Genomic DNA, 25,441 nt, shown 5'->3' with positions numbered 1-25,441 from the left:
CCCACCCTCCTTATCCCACCCCTCTAAGTGGTCAAAAAGCACTGAGCTGATCTCCCTGTGCTATGCAGCTGCTTCCCACTAGCTATCTATTTTACATTTTGTAGTGTATATATGTCAGTGTTACTCTCTCACTTCGTCCCAGCTTACCCTTCTCCCTCCCCGTGTTCTCAAGTCCATTCTCTACGTCTGTGTCTTTATTCCTGTCCTGCCCCTAGGTTTATCAGAACCTTTTTTTTTTTTTTTTAGATTCCATGTGTATGTGTTAGCATACAGTATTTATTTCTCTCTTTCTGACTTACTTCACTCTGTATGACAGACTCTAGGTCCATCCACCTCACTACAAATAACTCAATTTCGTTTCTTTTTATGGCTGAGTAATATTCCATTGTATACATGTGCCACATCTTCTTTATCCATTCATCTGTCAACCTGACAATACATTTTATTACTCCCTTTGCTTTTCACTGCTGAGAAATGAAGGCTAGTGAAAAACAGTATAATATGTCTCTAGATTTTGCTACAGTGAATATATCTTAAGACGATAACAGTTACAAGTAACAAAAAACAAACAGGTTTTCTATTGCTTGTGGACTTTAAGTGAAATAAGCCACTGGGTGGATAAAAATGCAAGGTGTGATAATGAATAATTACTGTGTTAATAAAGTAATCTATGATTCTTAAAGTTGTAAATAGTGCAACCGTACCGAATTTACTTAGCAGTGTGACAATTAGGTCAAGAGGTCTCAACTTTAGTGTGATAAATAGCATCTAAACATAACAACCATCAACTCTTTCCCTTCCTATGCACAAACGCTGTTCTTTATCAAGAGGCAAAGTTTAATTGCCTTCTCCTTGAATCATCACTGGCCTTAGTGAGTTGCCTGACTAATGGAATGCACGGAAATGACATTCTGGGACTTTGAAAGTTAATTCCTCAGAAGACATGCAGGTGCCACCTGAATCTCTTGGAACTTCAGTCTGAGGAAAGACAGCCATCATTATGAAGACTGATTACCCCAAGACTGCCATGCTGTGAGGAAACCCAAGATAACCAAGTGGAAAGGATGCTTGGCCAGCCCCCAATTATTTCAGCCACCCTGGCAGGGTACCAAATATATAAGTAAATAAGTCACCGTGGATTTCCAGTCCAGCTGATATTTCAAATGACTCCAGCCCCAGCAGCTTGCATCTAACTACAAATGCATGAGAGAGCCAAAATGAGAAATGCCCAGCTAATAAGCTAAGTCAACCCACAGAACCATAAGAGATAAATCGACTGCTGTATTAAGCCACTAAGTTTGGGATGGTAAGTTATGCAGCAATATGAAACTAGAATACTTAATATCCATGAACCATCTTAGATTTCTGATACAATATTGTGTGTAATATACATTTCCTGAAAAGCAGGTCTAAGTTTTCAGTACATTCTCAGCTAAAGAGTAGAAGGTTTCTTTTTTGGGATCATGAAAGTGTTCTAAAATTTACTGTGGTGATAATTATAAACTACTGAATTATATACTATAAATGGGTTAATTGTATGGTATGTGAAGTACATCCCAATAAAGTTATTCCAAAAAATAAATAAATAAATACAATTTCCCTTGTACTTCCCAGTATAACAAGTAGAAGGCTAGTCATTCTTGGAAATTTTCCTATAGCAGTGGGCTCTGGAGGCAACTGTTGGAGCCAAGAGAAGGAACAAAGCAAATGAATAAATATACTGAGGATAATGGGAGCCAGACTTCTCACTCTCCTTGAGAAAGGGCTTATTAAAATGGAAAAGGGAAAGTCAAACATGTTGGACTGGAGTTGGGAGGTACCGATGTGAACTCATAGTTTCTAAATACAGAAACACCTCAGAGATACTGAGAGTTTGGTTCCAGACCACTGCAATAAAACAAATTTGGCAATAAAGCAAGTCACATGAATATTTTTGTTTCCCAATACATATAAAAGTTATGTTTACACTATAATGTAGTCTATTAAGTGTGCAAAAGCATTATGCCTAAAAATCAATGTATCTTAAATACTTTATTGCTAAAAAATGCTACATATCATCTGTGCCTTCTGCAAGTCGTAATTTTTTTTTACAATAGTAACAAAGATCACTGATCACAGATTACCATAATATAATAATGAAATATTGTGTTAATTACCAAAATGTGACACCGAGATACTAAGTGAGCAAATGTCATTGGAAAATGGTGCCAACTGATTTGTTTGACCAGGGCTGCCTGCCACAAAACTTCAATTTGTAAAAAATGCAAAATCTGTGACACACATTAAAGCAAAGAGCAATAAAGCAAGGGATGCCTGAATAAGTACAGAAAGAAGACACAGATGCTTGTGTATGTACAGTGCACATATATATGTATGTGTGTGTTTATCTATTTCCTATCTCAGTCCACTGAGAGAACCTAAAAGCAGTGATATCCCAGTAACAATGAGTACACCAAGCACCTGGATCTAAGTTTCTAAATGTCATCCCTCCACTAGGTTCCTTTGGAGAAATAACTGATTCCAGACTAGAGGCAGGGGAAGGAGCCTGGAACATCTTCTGCCAAAAAATAAGACAGTATTCAAAAAATGACAGAAACATGACAAAAGGTCTCATGAACCAGTTGAAAGGATGTCTCCTCCTGGCCAAATTTGGCACAATTTGAGTACCAGAATAAATGATAAAGATTATAACCCACTGAATAAAACAGGAACCCAGTAGTAGTCCATAATAATATAAATAAATGAATAATGAATAAATAAATGGGGAAGGAGTAAGTAAAACTATTTCTTATAGAATGCCAACTGATTAATAGAGAAGAAATTAGGGAAATAGAAAATAGTAATTTGGTATCACCATTAGTGGATTCAGGTGGGAATATTCAAAAGATGCTAATATTGGTGCAGAGGTTTGAAAAGGGACAAGTTACTAAAATAGGATATCATTCCACAAAATATTTATCAATTACCAAAGAGAAAAACCCTGAGTGGAGAAACCTGGCAGACAATAACTTGAACAGGTGATGAAGATTAAAATCACTAGTAGAGGGGCTTCCCTGGTGACGTAGTGGTTAAGAATCCACCTGCCAATGCAGGGGACACCGGTTCGAGCCCTGGTCTGGGAAGATCCCATATGCCACGGGGCAACTAAGCCCGTGTGCCACAACTACTAAAGCCTGCACACCTAGAGCCCGTGCTCTGCAACAAGAGAAGTCACTGCAATGAGAAGCCTGCACACCATAATGAAGAGTAGCTTCCACTTGCTGCAACTAGAGACAGCTAGCACGCAGCAACGAAGACCTAACACAGCCAAAAATAAATAAATAAAATAAATAAATTTATTTTAAAATTAAATAAATAAATAAAATCACTAGTAGAAGATGAGTCAGCACTGTGTGCCTCCTAATGTGATGCACAAAGAACACAGCATCATTTCTGTAGTATTTCTGTCAAATATGCATGGCTCACATCTGATCATGAGGAAATATTAGAGACACCCAGGTTGAAGGTCATTCTAAAGAATGAAAAGCTTGTACTCTTTGAAAAAGTGTCAAGGTCAGGAAAGTTAGAAGAAGACTAAAGAACTATTCCTTATTGAAGGAAACTGAAGGGACATGAGACCCAAACACAGTCCATGACCCTAGATTGGATCCTGAACCCGAGAGAAAAAGGAACACTGATGGAACTGCTGGTGAAATCTGCATGGAGTCAGTGAAGGAAGACTAGTGTTATACTAATGCTGATTTCCTGATGTGGATGGATGAAGAGTGAATTATGTTCTTGTCTTGCATCATGTCTGCACATACTCACACGTAATAATATGTATGTGACTTGCACTCGAACAGTCAGTCCCAAAAAAAGACTAATAAGCATGTATAAACATTTATGTAGAGACGGCAGGGAGGTAAATGAAACAAATATTGTAAAATGTTGGCAATTATGGAAACTGGATGAAGGGGATATGGTATTTGAGTAAATTAAAAATTATTTCCCAGAAGAGTATAAAACAAAACAAAGCAAAACACAGAGACAACTCCAGAATTTCAAAGACTAACAAAGCCTAATAAGCATGATGGAAGACACAGGTTATTTACAAAGGAAAAAAGAAGTAAGGCTGTCTTACAATATCTACTCATAAGCATTAGCTATCATGAGATAAAAGAGCAATAGCCAAATAGTTTAAAGGACAAAAAGATTGTGACTCAAAAGACTTTTACTATTTGACTAGTTGTTCATTGTGATACAAAAGAAAGTTCCTGAGTCCTTGCTAGCATATGTGAGACTTATCTACCAACTTTACAAAGTAACAAAGCGTATCTGTTAAACATTTATTAAAGGAAAAAAATACTGACAGAGCAAGTCAAAAATAAAAATTCAATCATGCTGTTTGAAGCCACTCTGCTTTAGTTTGGTAAAAAAAAAAGGTTAAGTAAAAGGAAGAAAAGAAATATAAGAAACAAAAACAAACCAAAAGAAAGCAGGGAGTCACAATGTTAATATTAGACAAAAAAGACTACAAAGTAAAAGCACTGTAACATGATCAAGAAGGTAAATTTGACCAAAACAGGTACATTCCATATGCAAACTTACATGCTCAGTAAGAGCGCTGAAATGTACATAGTAAAGACTGCAGCAAATAGGAGAGACAGACCACTGTAAAGCAAACATTTTACTTCAACTCTGGCAGTCCTTAACAGACCTCACAAATGGTAAGGATACAAAGGATAAGAATAATATGAAACACAGAATGTCCAAATCTAAGATCCTGTTCTTTTTCCCCAAATCTGCCCTTCTTTAGTAGTCTCCAAATCAAGAAATGACAATGCCATTCTTCCAGGTGCTCATGCCAAAAACTTTAAAGTCCATTATCCTTGACACTTCACTTTCTTTTACACCTTACATCCCATCCATCAGGAAATAATGTTGACTCTACCATCAAAAACACCTAAAATCCTACTACTGCTCTCCACCTTCCGCTGCTAACCCCCTAGTCCAAGCTACCACCTCACAAAGGGATTACTAATGTCTTGCCAACTGGTCTCCCTGCTTCCAACCTTACACTTGCCCCCTTCAAACTTATCAGTCCACCCCTAACGTGTATTCTACAGCAGCCGCAACGATTCTGTTTATAGGTTAGTCATGTCTCTCCTTGCTCAAGATCCTCCAATGGCTTCCCATCTCTCTCAGTAAAGCCCGAAATCCTTATAGTAGCCTTTAACATCCTATATGATCTTTCATTCTTGTTAGCTCTGTGACATCATCTCCTACTACCCTCTCCCTCTCTTCCTCAACTCCAGCCTTCCCAGCCTCCTTGGTGTTTCTTGATCAAAACCTTTGCCCTTATCTTCCCTCTGCATGAGGCACTATTTCTCCATACAGCTGCATGATTTGATTTCTCACCTTTCTCATATCTTTGTTCAAATTATCACTTCTTCAGTAAGACCTTTTCTGCCCATCTACCTAAAAATGTAACTCGCATTTCCCACGCTAAAAATACCTGCTTTATCTTTCTACTCTCAACATCCAACAAATCACAAGTTTTGATATCTTTTTCCCTTAGAAGAATGCATAGTAAGTATTCCATAATATTCCATAAATATTTAAGTATTTCATAAATATTCAAAGTATATTAAAAATATATACCCACTTACATTAACAAAATTTTTAATCCATATCTGTACACAAAAAGTAATATTCTCTTTTTCAAGCATCCATGGAAGAATTATAAAATTCTTCCATGAATTTTATGTGTTCTAAGCATACTCTAGAACACAAAGAAAATTCAAAGAATTAATAATACAGGGCAAAGTTATCAAGAACAATGAAATGAAACTATAATTTATTAACAAAAGAACAAAACAAAACACAACTTCTTAGGATTACAGCCAACACTGCATAATGAACATATACCAGGTATTAAAACTAAGCAAAGAATGTGTATTCATCTTTGCATCAATCTATGCAATTAGAATTGATATCGCCAGTTTACAAATAAGGAAGTTGAAGCTAAGAACACTGAAATTTCTTACTCAAGATAACATAGCTAATAAGTGGTAAAGCTAGATTCAATCCCAGGTTCCTGACTCTGGAGACCAAACTCTTGACTAATGTACTCTTTTAAATAACACCTGGGTCAAAGAAAAATCACCACTATAATTCAGAGTGTACAACAATAAGAACACTCTATTGAAAAAAGAAAACCTTCAATTTTAAACTAAAACTATACTCCAGAAAATTTAGCTTATTCTTTACCAAATAAAAAGCAGAAAAATAAATATAAAAAGCATTCCACTTAGAGAAAAATAATAAAGTAAATCTAAAGAAAAGGGGAAGAAACAATTTAAATGGAAAAATAATTAGTGAATTAGGAAAGAAAAAACAGTATAAGAGATTATATTTCAAGCACATTCTTCAGGGACATAAAAAATTATAAAACTCTCTATTAAGAGGCATTTTAAAAACTTCAACACTTAACTTCAGTAATCATCAATATATATCTAATCTTCCTTCATTTATACCCTTATCAGCTTTAAAATACTGCAGTATGTGTCTTAAGTGCCAATTATATTATTATGTCCTACTTCAAAGAAAGGACTGTCATTCATCTCTCTCATTATTTCTCCCTCTCTCTCTTCTCCCTCCCTCCCTCTCTCACCCAGGTATAAGGTCTTAGAAATCTCTAACCATAAAGTAAGGCTCTTAAGGGTAGGTACTCAATACATATTTGTCACAAAAATGTCACTGGTGATAATTTAAATAAAACATAGCACACCTTACTCCACATGCATAACACTATAACAATCAAGACAGTAGAAAATAAATCGTAACTTACTCGAACTTTCCTGAACTTCATTATCATCCACATCTGAATTATTCATTCCAGACGTTAAATAATTCTTGAGCCTAGAAGGTCCACTTAAGAAAAAAAGGTAAACCACAAAATTTGTGCATTTATATCTATCTAATATATCTACCTTAATGGTCATTTTTATCCTAAAACAGCCAAAGGTTTTTTCCTTATAAAATATTAATAGTATACTTATTTGCTGCATAAAACAAAAAAATCTACAATTTAATCCCACATTTGACTTGTCAAACATGATAACACTGAATTTTATAACCTTTTAAACTAACTCATGAATCAGAGTTACAAATTTAAGTCAACTCAAATAACACTGATAAAAATCAAATCATAAGAAATAAAATTAGAAATAAATCAGCTTATCTTAATTTTTTTTAAACTACAGGCAAAAACAAGCAATTTAAAATATAGTTCAGAAGTTGTTCAGAGATGATTCAGTTTATCCCAGTCCTAGATCCTCTTCCTCCTATTATGAGCCCAAGACAGGCCTAATGGTCACAGGCTCCCAAAGAGTAAAGAAATCTAAGCCATCCCTTGAAAGTCTGAGAATCTGCTATAATTTACCATTCTTTCATTTTGTAAAAGGGTGTATGACTTCAGATATTAGGAGACTAGGTTAATTTGGTTTGCTCACTGAGTATGCTCTCTTTAAACTTATATCCACAAATTCTTAGATGATGCCCCTTTCAAAAGGTACAGCCTAATTCTAACTCCTCTCTTCTGAGTGTGGTATGGACTTAGTGACTTGTTTCTAGTGAACAGAATAAAGTGGAAGACTTCAAAGACTAGGTCATCAAAAGACACTATGGCCTCCATCATAGTCACACTTTCTGTTGGATCACCTGCTTTGTGGGAAGCCAGCTAGCTACCATACTGAATACCCCTATGGAGAGAGCCACATGACAAGAAACTGTGGCCTCTAGCTACCTTATAAGTGGATCCTCCAAGTTCTAGTCAAGCCTTCAAAGGACTGCAAACCAGATAGATATCTTGACTGCTATACCTTATGAGATTCCCTGAGCCAGAACTAGCCAGCTAATTCTCTCCCAGATTTCTACCCGCAGAAACTGTGAAATAATGTTTGCAAGGCACTAACAAAATTATTAAGCTTTGAGAGCAATTTGTTACACAGCAATTGGTAACAAATACAGTGAGTAAATCCTATTATCCTTAGAACACATGCATACCTTCCTTCCAAAACTGAAGTCCCAGGCTCTCTAGAATCCAAGTTTGACTCTGCTCGTGTCTTGCATGTATGTCCACTGATCTGAGACTTTTGATGAACATTTTGTACAGCCATACTATCTTGATTCTTTGAGCTTCCTGTACCTCTATGAAAATGAAAAGCTTGTAATTGTTTACATTTCTTCAAAAAATATTTCTTCTAGAACATCACACAAGGTGGGTAGACAATATAACATTGGCTATAACAAATATCAGATAACCTTGTTCAGGTCCTAAAACTTACAACTAGTCCAGGAAGGAAATTTGACTTTAGAACCTATCAAGGGTTCTAATTTGAAAAATTCTGATAAAAGAAATGGTACAGACCTGGCCTAACTAAGATAGACATGATGATAGGAGGGCACTGGGAGACATTAACTACAGGCAGCTTATGATGTATACTACACAGTTAAATCTATCACAGTTTTTGTTGAAAATCCACAAACAACTGAAATTGTTTTATGATACCTCTACTCAGCCTACTAAGGAACAGCAGAGTGCTCAGAGGGACCTAAATATATGCAAACCCCAAATATATGCAAACAAGATACATTATTCCTAGACTGCATAATTCTCTCTCCACTCTCACGTCTTACAGGTCCTATGTTTTAAATTTGTTTCCTGACTCCGTCTACCAGCCTATTCTTATCATTTGTGAAAAAAAATCTTTAGTTATGTTTGCAACATAACTAAAGAGCATCCAAACTTCTGAGTATTCTTTGATAGTTTATTTCTGGAGTTTCTAGTCTCCCTCTAGGTCCTACCATCAGAGTCAAAAGAAAAAAAAAAGGATTATTAGAGAATACTATAAACAACTGTATGCCAACAAATTAGATAACCTAGATGGAATGGACCAATTCCTAGAAACACACAAATTACCAAAACTGATTCAAGAGAAAAATAAACAATTTCAAAAGACTTATAACAAGAGAATAAATCAGTAATCAAAAAACTACCCAGAAAGAAAAGCCCAGGCCCAGATGGCTTCACCACTGAATTCTACCGTCATTCAAAGACTTAACAGGAATTCTTCACAGACTCCTCCAAAAAAGAAAAGAGCACTTCCCAACTCATTTTATGAAGTCAGTGTTACCTTGATAACAAAACTAGACAAACACATCACAAGAAAACTACAGCCAAAAAAAAAAAAAAAACCCAAAACAAAACAAAAAACCCTCAAAAAAAACTAGCAACATTTTATCAACAAAAAAAGTATCACATGATCACCTCAGTAGATGCCAAAAAAAAAAAAAAAGCATTTGACAAAATGCATCTTTTCACTACAAAAACACTCAACAAAGTAGGAATAAAAAGGAACTTCCTCAACCTGATAAAAGGGCATCTATGAAAAACCCACAGCTAATAACATACTGAATGGTGAAAGACTCGATGCTTTCCCCCTAAAATTAAGGACAAGATAAGGAAATCTGCTATTGTCACTTCTACTTAGCATAGTACTAAGGATTTCAGCCAGGACAATAGTGCAAGAAAAAGAAAGAAAAAGCATACAGATTGGAAAGGGAGAAATAAAACTATCACTATTCACAAATGACATGATCTTGTACTTAGAAAGTCCTACAAAATCTACTAAAGAGCTCTCAGAACTAATACATGAATTCAGCAAGATTGCAGGATAAAGATCAAAATACAAAGATCAATTGTATGTCTATACATTTGCAATGATCAATCCAAAAATAAAATTTAAAAAGCAATTCCATTCACAACAGCATCAAAAGGGATACTTAGGAATGAACTTAACAAAAGAAGTGTAAAACATATTCTGAAAATACTGTTGAGAGAAATTAAAGATCTAAATAATAGGACAAACACCCCTGTTCAAGGATCAATAGACACTGTTAAGATGGAAATATTCCTCAAACCAATAGATTCAACGCAATCCATTTCAGAATTCTAACTGACATCTTGGCAGAAATTGACATACTGATTCTAAAACTTATATGGAATTGCAAGGGACTTAGAATAGCCAAAATATTCCTGAAAAAGAAAAATCACACTTCCTGAATTCAAAACTTACCTCTAAGCAATGGTAATCAAGACAGTGTGGTTCTAGAACAACAACTGATATATAGACAACAATAAAATTGAGAATCCAGAAATAAGCCTATACATCTATGGTCAGCTGATTTTCAAAAATGGTGCTAAGACCATTCGACAAACAGTTATGGGAAAACTGGATAGTCACATGCAAAAGATTGAAGTTGGACTTTTCACAGCATATACAAAAATTAACTCAAAATGGATCAAAGAATTAAATTTAAGAGCTAAAACTACAAAACTCTTAGGAAAAAAACATGGTAGTAAATCTTCATGAACTTGGACTGGGCAAAGGATTCTTAGATATGACACCAAAAGTACAAGCAACAATGGACAAAACAGATCAATGGGACTTTATCAAAATTAAAAACTTTTGTGCTTCAAAGGACACCATCAAGAAAGTGAGACAATCCAAAGAATAAGAGAGATTATCAAATATCATTTATTTGATGAGACGTATCTAGAATATATTAAAACCTCATACAATTCAATTAAAAAAAAAGACAATTCCAAAAAAATCAGGCAAAGGATCTGAGTAAATCTTTCTCTAAAGATTGGCAAATGGCCAATAAGCACATGAAAAGATGCTCAACATCATTAGTCTTCACAGAAATGAAAATCAAAACCACAATGAGATGCCATTTCATACCAACTAGGATGGCTAGAATAAAAAAATCAGATAATAACAAATGTTGGCAAGGATGTGGAGACACTGGAAGCCTTAAACACTGCTGGTAGGAATATAAAATGGTGCAGATGCTTTGGAAAATAGTCTTGCAGCTCCTCAAAGGATTAATGTAAAGTTACCATATGACTCAGCAATTTCATTTGTACACAAATGTTTATACCAGCATTATTCATAATAGCCAAAAAGTAGAAACAACCCAAATGTCCAGCAATGGATGAATAATAAACAAAACATAATGTAACAAAATGAAATAGCACTCAATCATAAAAAGGGATGAATTACTGATACATGGTACAACATAGATAAAACTTGAAAATACACAAACTGAAAGAAGTCAATGCAAACAAACTCGTACTATACGATTTCACTCATATGAAAGTCCAGGATAGAGAAATCTGTAGACAGAAAGTAGGTTAGTGGTTCCATAGAGTTGCTGGGGAGGGGAATAGGGAGATGATAGCTAAAGGACCCTAATGATGAAAATGTTCTAAAATTGACTATTTTGACGGTTTGCACTATCAGTGAATACAATAAAAACCAATGAATTCTACACGTCATGAGTGAACTATATATGAGTTATACCTCAATAAAGCTGTTAAAAAATCTAATGTAGTAAACCTCTGTTCCAAATGGCTTATAGAAATAATATAAAAATTAAGTGCTTATACAAATTTAAAATGAGAGAAATTCAAAGATTTCTAGAGGGTAATTGCTTCTTATACTTTAAATGCACTAGCTCTTTAATATTTTTTTTTTCTAAATGCTTTAAGAGGGGAATAAGGGTGTTAGCTTGTAGTTTAATTAATGACCATGGTTACTAGGTTATAAGAAGCAAAAAATATCACTTTAGACAAGTTAAAATCTTAATATCTGTTACTTGTATAAAGGAGAAGTTCACGTAATATTTTTTTCCATGTAATATTTCTAATCAAGAAGACTCCTTAGACAAATTAGACATATTCATATTTTAATGTAATAATGTCTCTTTTTTTGCTTTTCCTAAATACAGAACAATAATACTGTTAACATGCTTTTTAAATCTAAATTAGCTTTGAGGTTTCCATGAGAGCCACTGAGTAACCACAAAGATTTATCTTCCCACCTTATGGCAAGTAGAATACCAAAATAATTACATATTTGATCTTTTATTTATAGTAAGTAGCTTAATGACTATACAGGTTAACTAAACAAATGTCTCAAAGATCTTCCTTTCTATGAATCCAGATACGCAACAGACTTTCTTAAGCAAATACTGTAGCAACTATCAACTCTGGATATTTCTCATTAGACTAACTCCTTCTCACTGTGCATAAGATAAGATTTGTTTTAGGGGTACTAGCTCAAATTCAGAAACTTAACATAAAAACTCAATTTTTATACCTTAGTATTTCTCTCAACCCATAGCTAAGGCTTATCTGCTTTGTTTAATAAAACAGTGATTTATTATTATTAATACATTCAAGTAAAATCAGTTGGACTAATAAAAGACCTACATATCCAATGACACACTATTTATTTAACCTAAGTGTACCTTCCTCATATGTAAAAATAGAGCTAACACCTGTCCTATCGACCTCTTAAGATTCTTAATGAAAATCAAATGATATTAAGGAACAAGATAATATAAATATGGAAGTCTGATATAAGACAGAGAGGGCATTACAAATCAGTGGGGGGAAATTCACTACTCAATGAACTGTTCAGATAGTATGCACTATAATGACATACACTAATGTATTTTAGAGCACTCTATCATTTATTTCAATACATCCCCACCACCTGCAGTTTGTCACACATAATATGTATTAAGTATTTTTTTAATGAATGAATGAGTGAATGCTCTATCAAAAAGCAAAAATGCATAAGAACAATACTTACCTCAGTAGGTTGTCAGGACTGATGAGAATTTATTGAAAGCATCTAGTGAATACTTGATACATAGTAAGCACTAAAATATGTTAACTATTATCATCTTATGGGGAAAAGAATTAAGATGTATTCCTGATTATTGTAATTACATTAACCTCATTTAAAAGAAAGCAACTCAAATGATACACTTAAAAGTGATTAAGATGATAAATTTTATGTTATACGTTTTTAATCACAATTTTTAAAAAGGGATTGTTAGGTGACAATAATGCTTACCTTATTAAATTTATCACTCACACCCCATGTGCTATACATTATCCCCCATTTTAATATGAGGAAACATTCAGAATACTATTTTGCCTGAGGTGTCACCCAGCTAACGGCAGACTGTGGATTTACTAGCAGGTCTGTCAGACTGCAGACTCCTTTATGCTAACATTGCCTCTATATAAATGATTAAATAACATAGGCACATTATTAAATGCCAAACAAAAATAACTGCATTGTACACATAAGAGACATTATTACCTAGAAGGATTAAGGTTTTTCTTCTCAGCTGGGTCTGCCTCACCACTTTCCAATGACTCATTCTGGGAACAACCAGAACCTTTAGCATTTAAAACCTTCTGTGTTCTTGAGCTGCCTTCATTAGTTCTCTTCTGCCTTTTAAATGGAATAGTTTTTTTCCCAGTATTCTTAGATGATTGGTTTGTTTTTTCAGCAGGTTTTTGTTTACTGTTATGATACAATGACAATTCACTTCTTACTGAAGAATTGCTAGAAAAAGGACCTAAAGGATTAAATGATAACCTAAAGTTAGTATAATGTTTGATTATTTGGCTCACTAAAATACCAACATGATTTATATTTTACATGTAAACATATACACACCCCAATCTCATAGGCTATATTTGTTTTCTTTTTTTTTTAAGATTTTTTTTTGATGTGGACCATTTTTAAAGTCTTTATTGAATTTGTTACAATATTGCTTCTGTTTTATGTTTTGGTTTTTTTGGCCCCGAGGCATGTGGGATCTTAGCTTCCCGACCAGGGATCGAACCCGCACCCCCTACACTGGAAGGCAAAGTCTCAACCACTGGACTGCCAGGGAAGTCCCTCATAGGCTATATTTGTTTTCAAGTTAAATTCATAAACTACGCAGCTCTTCAATTTATAGATACATGTACCAAACCTTTTAAATTTATCACGAGTTTTCAAAACCATCCTCTCTGGCTCTGCCCACTACTCTTCTAGTCATCCTTAAGATCCTGGTATTTCCCCAAGGTCCCAGCTTCATCTTCTCACTCTATGTACCTTCTCTGAGAGACCTATCAACCCATAACTTTAATTACTATCTACATGCTGATATCTATAATATTCAGCTACCACTCTCTCCCAAATCTGCCACTCTGGTTTTATTTCCTATCTTAATGAAAAGTATAACTAACTACCCAGATGCCTAAATCAGAAATCTGAGTCATCCAAGACTCCTGTCCCTATCCACAAGCAATCCCTAAATCCTGTCATTATACTTCTTTTTTAATGTCTCTCAAATCCTCTTCTTTTAAGCTCTGCTACCTGTCATTAGCAGGGACTTTTATCATTCTTATCTGGATCATTAAAACAGCCTCTTAACTGATCTCCTTTCTCTAGCCTTGCCATTCTTCAATCCATCCTTCACACTGCTTCAAGAATCATCCTTGGAAAACACAAACTGAATCATTACAATCCTGGTTAAAATCTTTTCGTGATTACCTATAGCTTAAGCATCAAGTCTAAATATTTTCAATTCTAATTTATTACTACATCTAGAGTGCTTATTTCATTAATCGTAACTCTCAGCACTCTCCTCCAAACAGACAAATCAAAAAAAAAAGGCAGTAGGGGCTTCCCTGGTGGCACAGTGGTTGAGTCCGCCTGCCGATGCAGGGACACGGGTTTGTGCCCCGGTCCGGGAGGATCCCACATGCCGCTGAGCGGCTGGGCCCGTGGGCCATGGCCGTTGGGCCTGCGCATCCGGAGCCTGTGCTCCGCAACGGGAGAGGCCACAACAGTGAGAGGCCCACGTACTGCAAAAAAAAAAAAAAAGGCAGCAGTACTGAACTATTTGCATTTCTCCAAAGCACTGATCTTAAAGAGTCCCTAGACCAGCAGATCAGCATCACTTGGGAATTTGTTTGAAATGCAAATTCTCAGGCCTTACCTCAGACCTACTAACTCAAAACTTTCAGAGTAGGGTCCTATAATTTGTGTTGTAACAACTCCTCCAGATAATTCTAATGAAACAACTCTCAGCTCCAGATCTCTACACGTGCTACTTTTGCTTGAAACATTCCATCCTTTTTCCTCACCACACCCAATCACTTAGCTGACTCCTAATCCAATCTTCAGGAAGCCTTCTCTAATTCCCAAGGCTAAATTAGGTAGCTTTCTCTCAGTCCTTTGACAATGTTTATCATACATCTGATTGTTTACTTATCACTCTCTTCCAGCAGACTGGCAATCCTTAAGATCAAGATTGATATTTCACCTATCTTTATATTCCTCATGCCTAATAGCAAGGGCAGGATTATGGTGAAGCAAGAGTAGCCTAGGGTAGAAAAAAATTTTTTCCCAGTTTTACTGGGAAAAAATTGACATATTAACACTGTACAAGTTTAAGGTACAGAATACAATAACTAATATATGTATATATTGCAAAATGATTATCAGAGAGTATATCTTTAAAGTTCTCATAAGGAAAAAATAAAAATTCTAACTAGGGTAGAAAATTTAAAAAGGTGTTTACTCCAAGTCACTCACACAACCCTAAGACCAAGTGTCTCCTTAAATTTCCCAATCTAGGTTGCTCATTCGCCTCATCTAGACCTGGCCCAGACTAACACCATTCCTGCCTCACAGTGGAAACTCAATAAATGTTTCTCGACATATATGAAAAAGCAGGAGGGTCACATGTACACTACAGGCAGTAGATCAAGAGTCAAGAAATCTGGGTTCCATTATTTTCCAATTCTAGCACAAAGGTCTATAACCTTAGGGGGAATTTATGTTGCTTTTCTATGCTTCAGACTTAGTTTCTTCTTCCATCAGATGAAGGAGTTTGGTGATCTGTAAGCATTCCTCCACTTTTGTGACTCCCTACTTGATCAGCAACCCAACATGTCTCAGGACTGATATGTTTCAGGTCTTTTTTGGTAAATTTTGGAGTTCCAGCAGCTTATCCAAGCTCTGTAAGATTTTTATTAATCCATATATTTACATGTTCACTGACTATAGTAGTTTCCAGCAACGTGGGGCAAAAAGATGAGTTCTCCATAAGAGTAACAGTATTAGTTAACATTTTAATACTAAGTATATGCCATTTAATACTTATAACAACTTAATGAGGTGGAAGTATTGGTAATCACATTTTACAGAGTGAGAAACTGAAAAAAGTAATCTCCTCAAAGAGGAGGAATCATAATTTGAACTCAGATCTAACTCAAAAATCCAAGAAAAGCTGCAACAGAATAAACATTTCTTACTGGATTACAATTCAATAATTCGTAGCAACAAGACCTCACAGATACAGTGCCACATATGCACTAGTCTCTCACTTACTGACTTAAATGCCCCAGTCGACAGTATCTACATATGTAAATGTTACCTTACCATATACCAATCTTCCCATGATCATCTCCTTTAAAAAATTCTACCAAAACAATAAATGTTTCATATTATACAGAAAAGAGCTGGCATAGCAGGCTTAAGAATGCTATCCTTTAAAAGGCCTGCTTGCAAAGTTAGCCCTTAGCCCTTGGGTAGCGTATAGGCACTTGAATTTCAGGAGGGTTCCCATCATTTCATAACTGGTAAATGTGGTTTAGTGTGCCTAAACTGCTTGTGCAAAAAATATGGTTTATGACAAATACTTGCTTTTCCTTCAGGGAGCCTGGAATTTTAGGACACGCTAGGCAGAGGGTGCCTAGGTGACCATCGCCAATAAAAATCTTGGGCACTAAATCTCTAATGAGCTTCCTTGATAAACAACATTTTACGAACTTGTCAAAACTAGCTAGAGGAACTAAGTGCCTCCTGTATGAACGCACTGGTAGAAGACTCTTGGAAGCTTGCACACAATTTCCTTCAGACTTTGTGTAACTTTTCTCTGCGGATTTTGCTTTGTATCCTATCACTACAAGGTAACTTCAGACATCCATTATCACCTTTCCCACTTCACTTTTACCTGATGACCCTGCTTACTATTCCACTGAGAAAACAAAAATGTTCTGAAGAGTACATCTTCACTGTGTGGCTGAACTACACTGACTCCATTTTGTCAGTTCCTTCTTAGTCCCACAGTCCCACCCCCTTCCCCTCAGTGTGACTGAGCTTTAGCCTCCTCAAAAGGAATGTGCCCAAGCCAGATATGTTCCCTATCAACTTTTATCCTTGCCTTAATCTGATATGAAAACTGGAAGAATGCCTTTACTGACTCAGATGGTTAAATGAGACCCTCGGAGGGGAGGAAAAGCCCTGGTTCCTATCTGTGCAGATGTGCTTCTCACTAGTAGTCAGAATCTATTTTTAGCTCTGGCCCCTTTAAAACCCCCTGTACCCCTTTTGGCTGTGCGGAGTGCAGCTGCAAATGCCTCTGGATCATCGACCACCTGATCCTTCCTTTACAACCAAAATAAACTTCATAATTGTACTTTATGGAGTTACCTGGTTTTTCAGTCTCAAAATTCCTTCTCAGTTCGGAGGATATTATTCAATGTCTCCACTGCCCAACATTTACCTTTGCACCATCAACTCTACCAACCTATTTCTAAGTGTCGCCATATACCCTGCCTTTCCTCTTTTATATGATATACTGTCCTTGCTCCTATCTAGAGCTAACCCTTTTACTATGGACTGGACCACACCCTACTCCTTGCCTACACAAGGACTGTGATCCTATATTTATCCTCTACCTTTCTACAAGGTCGTTTTAATGAGCAGATAAGCTGATGTAGTATCTTGCATATTAAAAGAGAGAGACACCTTCCCTTGACCCCACATCTGCTATGTCCCTTTATCTTACTGTCTTTCCTACCTCACTTCCTACACTCCCTTGAACCCCACCTCCAATCAGGCTTTTGGTCTCATCATTCTACAGAAAACAATTTTTATCAAGGTGACCAACAACCTCCATGTTGCCAAAACCATATTGTCAATTCTTAGCTCTCATCTAATTCAGGCCATGAGCACTATTTAAAATAGTTCATCACCCAATACTTAAAATGCTTTCATTACTTCACTTCCATAACCCTAAGTTCTCCTCATTTTCCTTTAATCTCACTAACTGCTCCTTTTCAGTACTTTTGATGGATCTTCCTTTCTCTTCCCTACTCCTAACATTGGAGTCTCCCAGGACTCAATTATTAGCTTTCTTTCTTCTCCAAGTATAGTCTATTACTAGATGATTTCAAGTAGTCCTGAAGTTTTAACGATCACCTCTATATTGATAACTCCCTAATTATATGTCCTCCCAGATCTTCCCCCCAACTTTAGATTCATTTTATCAAGCTATCTCCTCAATATATCTACTTCAATATCTAATTAACATATTCAACCTAAAATCTTGATATCCTTCCCAAATCTGCTTCTCTCATATCTTTCCTCATCTCAGTAAACCATTCCCCACCTCAGCAAACAGTAGATCCATTCTTCTGCTTGTCCAGGCAGAAAAATCTGAATCATCCTTGAAGCCAGCTCTCACTCCAATTCATCAGTACTTTCCGTGACTTACCTTCAAAAATATCCTGAATCCAACCATTTCCATTCTTTTCCCTCCAACCACCTCCTAACTACTCTCCATGCTTCCATTTTTGCCCAGTCCTAGTTCCCTCCCTACATTGTAGTAAAAAATAATCCTTTTAAAAGATAAGTCAATCAGGTCACTTTATTGCTTAAAATTGTCCAGTAGCTTCCCAATACACTTTGTCTAAACTCATTATCACAGCCTGCTTCTCTGACTTCATCTGCCCTGGCTTACTCTCTTCTTCAGCCATACTGACTTTTTGACATTCCTCAAGCTTTTCCAGCAAGGCCCATCAGTACTTTTATTATACTAATACTGTTCCCTTGGTCTGGAATGCTCCACACCAAATCATTTACATGGCTCCCTCCTTCACTTTATTCATATATGTGCTCTGAAAGATCCTAATCAACTCTTACTGCTACCTTTTACAAAAACAATATTCTGCTCCATTCTCCTATCTACTCCCAGCTCTGCCATTTACTTCCCAACTCTAATCTTTATGTGCCTTGTTTTTCTCAATTACCCATCACTGAATGAATTATGTATCTATATTGTTGATCTTCCTCCAGTAGAATGTAAGTCCTGTAAGAGCAGCAATTTTTCATTTTTGGTTTTATTCTTCCACAGCTGTATCCCTATATTTAGAATACTGTATACGATAAAGCCTCATAAATATCCTTATAATTAATTGATTTAATATTTCTATTGATGATCCAATTTAAATTTTTCCTCATGAGATTCTTCTCAAGAGAATGGGAGTATAAATCAAACATAGAGGCTCTTATAGAATGAACATAACTTAAATAAAAATACTTACTCTGCTCTGATTTTACCACCCACCAATTAGATGGATGTCTGGAAATTCTTTGACTTCTTGTGACAGTTGAAGTCAATTCTTCAGGTACAATTTTGTTCTTCTTGGACCCATCTGAAAAACCCTTCTTTTTGCATTCCTTATCTTTTTTCTGATTCTCTACATGAGGAACATTGGTGCTACCTTTCTTGCTTCCTAAAATAAAGAATAAAAACAATTCAAAATCTACTGCACCAAAGAATATTCAGAAAACCAGAGCAGATTATAAAAAAAAAAACTCTCAATTATAGGAACTTCTTAAATTTATTCTGTGGGCTTCTTTTCATCTCTATTTTTTAAAAGTCACATGTTCTCAATAAAATCTACAACTTTCTGTCAGTTAAATGCAAACTTTTCACATTGCTTGATAACTAACATATACTCCTGAATCAAAAAAAAAAGTATACTCTGAAAAGGAAAAATGAAATATATGACTCCTTCCACTACTAAAGTCCCATGTAAAAAAAGGTTAACTACTGCTTTTCTTTTTTAAAATAATTCATGATTTTTGTCAATCTAATTTATGGAAGAGAATATTTTAAGGAAGTTTTCAATAAAGAGATCTTTCCTATATGAAGGAAAAAAGATTGTTTCTTTAAACAGAATTTAAAGAGGAAAAAGAATTTTTAAAACAATGAATATGGCAAGCAACAAAAAGCTAATGAAAAGGTTTGGCATCAACAGTAACTTCATTTTACTACAAAAGCAGGTAGATAAGAAAAGATCTAAGAAAAGGGACAGATAAATTCTAGTTTTGTTTTTGAGACTGACAAGCAGGAAGAAGGGGAAATCAGAGAAATAGAAGCTATTTTAATATAAATATTGCATCTAAAAGATGTACAACCACCAAAATGAGTTTAAAAATGGAAAATTTCAGAAGATTTAAAACATTAGATGTTAGTAGACGTAATGAAAAATTTTCTTGACCAATGAGTAAATCAAGAAACCAGCATTTTTAAGTTTCTGACACAAAGATTTCTCTGAGATCCAAAGAAGGAGTTAAAATCATAGCAAGCAGGAAACTCATAGAGCAAGTGAACTGCATAAAAGTATATAAGACCAGGGGCAGTGGCCAAGATGGTGGAGTAGAAAGACCCTGAGCTCACCTCCTCCCACAGGCACACTAAAATTACAACTATTTACAGAGTAACTATTGATGAGAACACTGTGAAGGCTAGCAGAAAAGACCTTCCACAACAAAAGATATAAAGAAGGAACCACAATAAGACAGGTAGAGATAAGGCAGAGTCAAGACCCACGGTGGGCAACCTACAAACAGGAGGATAATTACAATTGCATGGTTCTTTCCAGGCAGCCACAGGTCTGAGCCCCACACTGGGCTCCCCTGACTAGGGTTCCTGTACCAGAAAGACAAGCCCCTCCAAATGTTTGGCTTTGAAGGCCAGTGAGGCTTACTTTCACAAGAACCTGAGGGCTACAGGAAATACATACTCCACTCTTAACAGGCAAAGGCACTGTAATTAAAATGGCAAAATCTCAAATACTCCAAGGCCCAGGGTAGAAGCAGTAATTTGAAAGAAGCCTGTGTCAGAACCACCCGCTGATCTTGGAGACCCTCCCAAAGAGGCAGGAGGCAACTGGAGCTCACCCTGGGGACAAGGACACTGGTTGCAGTCATTTTGGGGAGCTTGTTCTATCACAAGGACACTGCTGTCGGCAAGCACAATTCTGGAATCCTCTCTCTAGCTTATTAGTGCCAGAACCCAGATGCTCCCACCCGCTGGTTGGCGTCAGTCCTGGGACGCCCGAGGCCAAGAAGCTAGCCTAGTGGTGACCCAGCCTTACTCACCAGTGAGCCAGCACTATCCCTTGGGCCCCTGGGACCCCACAGCCAACCACCAGAATTCAGCGCTACCCACCATCAGGCTGACACCAGCTCCAGGAATACCAGGGCTCTACAGCCAAAAATCCAAGGACCCAGCTCTGCTCACCAGTGAATGTACACCAGCTCCAGGACACCGTGGGCCTCACAGCCACCCATGTCAGGAACAGGTTCTGCCCACCAGCAGACAACATCAACCCCAGGAACCACCTCCCCAGGCCACAGCCCCACACACCAGCAGGCCAACACTAGCTCCAAGACCGCCAGCACCACACCCAGCCACCCCAGGACCTGGCTCCGCCCACCAGCAGCCAGCAGCCTCCACATTATGCAGGGACAGAAAACCAACCAGATGGGGGCAAGCCTGTCTACCAGTGCATCCACAGTAATCAACCTGCCACAACTGAAGGGCCAACTCAGCCCACACAGGGCACCCCTAGAGCATACAGCTTTGATGACCAGAGGGCAGGTCACTGCTGGGCACCCACTGGACACCTCATAAGGAAGGCCACTTCCCCAAGATTGGAACTGTAACCAACCTACTAAACACATAGAAATAAAAAGAGAATTAGGCAAAATGAGGTGACAGAGGATTATGTTCCAAACAAAGGAACAAGATAAAGCCCTAGAAGAACTAAATGAAATGAAGTTAACCCATTTACCCAATTAAAAGTTCAAGATAATGATCTTAATAAAGATGCTCAAAGAACTAGGGAGAATGATGAACACAGTGAGAAATTAGAAGTTTCTAACAAAAAGACTTAGAAATTATAAAGAAGAACCAAACAGAGCTGAAGAAATACAATAACTGAAACTAAAAATACACTGGAAGGAATCAACAGCAGATTAGATGCTACAGAGGTATGGATCAGTGAACTGGAAGACAGAGTAGTGGAAATCATTCAAGCTGAAGAGAAAAAGAAAAAATAAAAAGAAATGAGGACAGTTTAAGAGATATGTGGAACAACAACATCAAGTGTACTACCACTCACATTATAAAGGTCCCAGAAAAAGAGAGAGAAAAGGGTCGGAGAACATATTTGAAGACATAATAACTGAAAAGTTCCCTAATGAGATAAAAGAAACAAACGGTCAGGTTCAGGAAGCACAGAGAGTCCCAAACAAGATCAACCCAAAGAGGACCACAGTAACACACAATGAAATTAAAATGGCATATGACCCAGCAATCCCACTCCTGGGCATATACCCAAACAATTATAGTTTAATTAGAAAAGATACCTGAACCCCTATGTTCATAGCAGCACTATTTACAATAGCCAAGGCATGGAAACAACCTAAATGTTCACTGAAAGGTGAATGGATAAAGAAGATGTTATATATATACAGAATAGAATATTAGTCATAAAAAAGAATGAAATAATGCCATCTACAGCAACATGGATGGACCTAGAGATTATCATACTAAGTGAAGTCAGAAAGAGAAAGACAAATACCATATGATATCACTTCTATGTGAATCTAAAATACAACACAAATGAACGTATCTGTGAAACAGAAATAGACTCACAGACATAGAGAACAGACTTGTGGCTGCCAAGAGGGAGGGGGAGTGGGGGAGGGGAGGACTGGGGGCTTGGGATTAGCAGATGCAAACTATTACACATAGGATGGATAAACAAGGTCCTACTGTATAGCATAGGGAACCATATTCAATATCCTGTGATAAACCATAATAGAAAAGAATATGAAAAGAATGTAGATATGCATAACTGAGTCACTTTGCTGTACAGCAATTAACACAACACTGTAAATCAACTATACCTCAATAATTTTTTTTAAAAAAATAAGTTAAAATGGCAAAAAAAAAAAAGATTAAAAAGAGAATATTAAGAGCAGCAAGGGAGGGCTTCCGTGGTGGCGCAGTGGTTGAGAGTCCGCCTGCCGATGCAGGGGACACTGGGTTCGTGCCCCGGTCCGGGAAGATCCCACATACCACGAAGCGGCTGCGCCCGTGAGCCATGGCCGCTGAGCCCGCGCATCCCGAGCCTGTGCTCCGCAATGGGAGAAGCCACAACAGTGAGAGGCCCGCGTACCGCAAAAAAAAAAAAAGAGCAGCAAGGGAAAAGCAACTAGTTACATACAAGGGCACTTCCATAAGGCTACTGGCTGACTTTTCAGCAGAAATTCTGCAGGCCAGAAGGGAGTAGCACAATATATTTAAAGTGACAAAAGGGAAAAAAACCTACAAACAAGACTATCCGGCAAGGCTATCATTCAGATTTGAAAGAGATCAAAAGTTTTATCGACAAGCAAAATCTAAAAGAGTTCAGCACCATGAAACCAGGTTTATAAAAAGTGTTAAAGGGACTTTAAGTAGAAAAGGCCACAACTAGGAATATAAAAATCATGAAAGGAAAAATCTCATTGGTAAAGGCAAATATACAGGAAAAGTAGTAGATCAACCACTTATAAACTTAGTAGAAAGGTTAAAGGACAAAAGTAGTAAGTCGTCTATATCTGTTAGCAGTTAAGGGATAAATAAAACATGATGTATATATGATGTCAAAAAATTTTAAGCATGGTAAATAGGGGGTAAAATGCAGGGTTGTTAAAATGCGTTCAAACTTAAGAAATCAGCAACTTAAAATAATCATGTAATACATATAGATTGCTATATATAAACTCCATGTTAACTACAAGCCAAAAAGCCATAACAGACATACACACGAAAAGGAAAAAAGAATCCAAACATAACACTAAAGGTAGACATCAAATCACAAGGGAAGAGAGCAAAAGAAGGAACGAAAAATAACTACAAAACTATTAACAAAATGGCAATAAATACCTATTAATAATTACTTTAAATGTAAACAGACTAAATGCTCCAATCAAAGAAATAAGAGTGACTGAAAAATAAGACCCATATGGATGCTACCTACAAGAGACTCACTTCAGATCTAAAGACACACACAGACTGAAAGTGAGGGAATGGAAAAAGGTATTCCATGCAAATCAAAAGGAAGCTGGGGTAGCAATACTTATTTCAGACAAAACAGACTTTAAAACAAAAACTCTAACAAGAAACAAAGAAGGACATTATATAATGATTAAGGGATCAATCCAAGGAGAAGATATAACAATTGTAAATGTATATGCATCCAACATTGGAGCACTTAAATATATAAAGCAAATACTAACAGATATAAAGGGAGAAACTGATGGTAAAAATAATAGTAGGGAACTGTAAACCCCACTTACATCAATGGACAGATCATCCAGACAGAAAACCAACAAGAAAACACTGGCCTTAAATGACATTAAATCAGATGGAATTAAAAGATATATAGAGAACATTCCATCCAAATTTTGCGGGCCCATGGAACATTCTGCAGGATGGATCACACGGTAGGCCACAAAACAAGTCTCAGTAAACATAAGAAGACTGCAATCATATTAAGCAACATTTCTGACCACAGTGCTATGAGACTAGAAAACAAGTATAAAAACACAAACATGTGGAGGGGATATGGAAGAAAAGAAATAGGGGAGGGAAATTAAGAGCTACAAAGTTCCAGCTGCAAACAAATGAGTCATGGGCATGAAACATACGGTGTTAGAATATAATCAATAACTATGTAACATCTTTATATGGTGACAGATCTTAACTAGATGTGTCATGGCAATCAGCTTGAAATGTATAGAAATTCTGAATCACTATGTTGTGTGACAAGAACTAACACAGTGTTGTAGTCAATTATACTTCAAAAACAAATAATCTCATAGAAAAATAGATCAGATCTGTGGTTATCAGAGTTGCGAGGGTAGAAGGAGAATTGTATGAAGGCAATCAAAAGGTACAAACTTCCAATTATAACAGAAATAATTACTAGGAATGTAATGTACAACATGATAAATATAATTAATACTGCTGTACATTATGTATGACAGTTGTTAAGAGAGTAAATCCAAAGAGTTCTCATCACAAGGAAAATAATGTTTTTCTACTTCCTTAATTCTGTATCTGTATGAAATGACAGATGTTCACTAACCTTATTGTGGTAATCATTTCATGATTTATGTAAGTGAAATCATTATGCTGCATACTTTAAACTTACATAGTGTTGTATATCAATGATGTCTCAATAAAACTGGAAGAAAAAAACAAACAGAAAATAGTATATAAGGCCAACAGAGCAGGCATTATATATAACCACATAATTAAGTATTAAATTATACAGAATAAAAAGAAGAAAGGACAGCATAATAGGGGTTGAAATCTGGACATACAAGACTAGAGCTATCACTAA

At 36.4% G+C, this 25,441-nt stretch overlaps 1 protein-coding gene across 2 annotated transcripts in view; it reads right to left on the bottom strand.

Annotated features, from left to right (window-relative positions):
• Positions 1–25,441, bottom strand: part of CENPC (centromere protein C) — an 84,656-nt gene that overhangs the window by 19,035 nt on the left and 40,180 nt on the right. The window contains exons 9-13 of one of the 2 annotated variants that reach the window (XM_060108983.1): positions 19,295–19,486; positions 13,224–13,485; positions 8,047–8,190; positions 6,830–6,912; positions 1,134–1,193 (exon numbers count right to left, since the gene is read on the bottom strand). In XM_060108983.1, coding sequence (XP_059964966.1) covers positions 1,134–1,193; positions 6,830–6,912; positions 8,047–8,190; positions 13,224–13,485; positions 19,295–19,486 — 741 coding nt within the window. The remainder of the gene's footprint in view (positions 1–1,133; positions 1,194–6,829; positions 6,913–8,046; positions 8,191–13,223; positions 13,486–19,294; positions 19,487–25,441) is intronic. The other variant, XM_060108984.1, reaches the window with a different exon arrangement.

Source organism: Mesoplodon densirostris, chromosome 1 (genome assembly GCF_025265405.1).
Source record: "Mesoplodon densirostris isolate mMesDen1 chromosome 1, mMesDen1 primary haplotype, whole genome shotgun sequence".
In the NCBI taxonomy this organism is placed as follows: Eukaryota; Metazoa; Chordata; class Mammalia; order Artiodactyla; family Ziphiidae; genus Mesoplodon; species Mesoplodon densirostris.
Note: the sequence above shows the minus strand (reverse complement) of the source record. Positions and strands in the feature narration are given on the sequence as shown.